Source organism: Condylura cristata, unplaced genomic scaffold (assembly GCF_000260355.1).
Source record: "Condylura cristata isolate star-nosed mole 26May11 unplaced genomic scaffold, ConCri1.0 scaffold00058, whole genome shotgun sequence".
Lineage (NCBI taxonomy): Eukaryota > Metazoa > Chordata > Mammalia > Eulipotyphla > Talpidae > Condylura > Condylura cristata.
The window spans coordinates 1,099,295-1,100,970 of NW_004567159.1; the positions used below are offsets into that span (position 1 = coordinate 1,099,295).

Sequence of the window (1,676 nt, forward strand, 5' to 3'; positions counted from 1 at the left end):
GCTTCAGGCCCGGCCGCCCGCAGGCCGAGCCGCTCCCGTCGCGGCCGCCATCGCCGGCAGAGAAGCTGGGGGTCAGCTCCCTCTTGAGGGCCCGCGCGGGGGGCAGAGCCACCGTCCTCCTGTCTGCCAGCCGTCCCCGGTTCTGGGCGGGCGGGAGGACAGGGAGGTCGGGCTCCCGGGCCCGGCCACAGGCGCTCCTGGCCTTGGGCACTCGGGCCCCCGGGCACCAGGACCAGCAGGATGCCACCTGGGGCATCCTGCCCGAGAGTGGGGACACCCGCCTACAGGTGGCCCTGCCGCCCAGCTTCAGGGGCCCTGGGCACCGCGGGCTCCCCGTCCTGGCTGTCGCAGGCAGCCCCTTCCCGCTGGGAACACCCTAGCCAGCCTCCGCTGGTGGCGCTGGGCCAGCCGGGCTCTGTCCCTGCAGCCCCTCACTGGGCCCCAACCAGGAGGGCGAGCTGTGGCCTCCCGGCCTTCAGGGCCCTGCTCCTGTCCTCTGCACCCAGGACCACCCCAGCCCAGACTCCGGCAGCACCCCGACAGGGCTGGGAGCCCCAGTCTTCTCCCCACCAGGGTCTGGGAGCTGCCCCCAGAAACCCTCTCAGGATCTGCCTGGGCCCCCGGGGGGGCCGGGCGGGGCGGGGGTCTGGCCTGCCAGAGCAGAAGGCCTTGCTCTGTGGCCCCAGCCGAGACTCCCTGGCCGGCTCTGTCCCCTGGGGGCAGTTCAGACGGGCAGCTGGGGCACGCAGCCCGGTCACTCAAGCCTGTGGGTGTGGGGCCTTGGTCAGAGGGGTGTGGGGGGCGGGAGGGCAGGCTCCATGTGTGTCCTCACGGCCGAGGCCCGGGCTTCCGGCCTTGGCCAGGCTACCTGAGGAGGTCAGGATGTCCCCACGACGCCCCCCGCCAACACGAACAGGCTGGGGTGTCTCTGGCTCTACCCCCTTGGTGCCTCGGTGACCTTCTGTGTGTGGGGGGGGTGTCACTGCCCCGCCTCCCCAAGCTCCACCTGGAGCCGAGGCTGCCCTGGGCCCTTCCCGGCTCCAGCTTGGTTCTGCTCAGCCCAGAGCCTGGCCCGTGGGCCTGAGGGCCTTGACAGGGCCCTCGGGCAGGCTGGAGTGGTGCGGGGGCAGGGGCCGGTCACCGGAGTCCTCCCTCCACTCCAGTCTCTTCACACCAGACCCGGCAGGGCTGCTGGCCAGGCAGGGCTCCGGGCTTCGGCCCCCCAGAGACGCCTTGCGAGCTGGGAAGGCGGCCAGGGCCACAGAACTCGCGCCCAGGCGGAGCCAGCCAGCCCCGGCCCCTTAGCCCGGGCAGGGCAGGGCAGGGCAGGGCAGGGCAGGGCACCGTGAACCTCCTCACAGAAGGGGGCCCAGGGTGGGTGGGGCCTGGTCCGAGGGGCAGAACTCCGGCCCCCAAACTCCCACCAAGCTCCCCCCCTCCCCCTTGGGAGTCGCCCTGCACTGGGCAGGCCTGGGGTCAGGACCGACCTCCTTGGCCAACAAGCACAAGCGCCACTCACCACGGGGGAGGAGATCCGGCAGCCCGGGCAGTCGCAGATGGGCGGGTGCACCTGCAGGATGCCCCTGGACACCAGCGTCTTCAGGCTCTTCCCTGCGGAGAGCAGAGCGAGCGGAGAGCTGAGCCGGCCGGGTCAGGCGCCGCCGGGGGGTGTGCCC

At 73.1% G+C, this 1,676-nt stretch overlaps 1 protein-coding gene across 1 annotated transcript in view; it reads right to left on the bottom strand.

Moving 5' to 3' along the window:
• The window catches only part of SAMD11 (sterile alpha motif domain containing 11), a gene marked incomplete at its 5' end in the record, with an annotated part of 7,684 nt that extends 6,073 nt beyond the window's left edge, over positions 1-1,611 (bottom strand). Inside the window, 2 exons of the mRNA XM_012734549.1 lie at positions 3-142; positions 1,520-1,611. Coding sequence (XP_012590003.1) covers positions 3-142; positions 1,520-1,611 — 232 coding nt within the window. The remainder of the gene's footprint in view (positions 1-2; positions 143-1,519) is intronic.
• Positions 1,612-1,676: the final 65 nt, after the last annotated feature.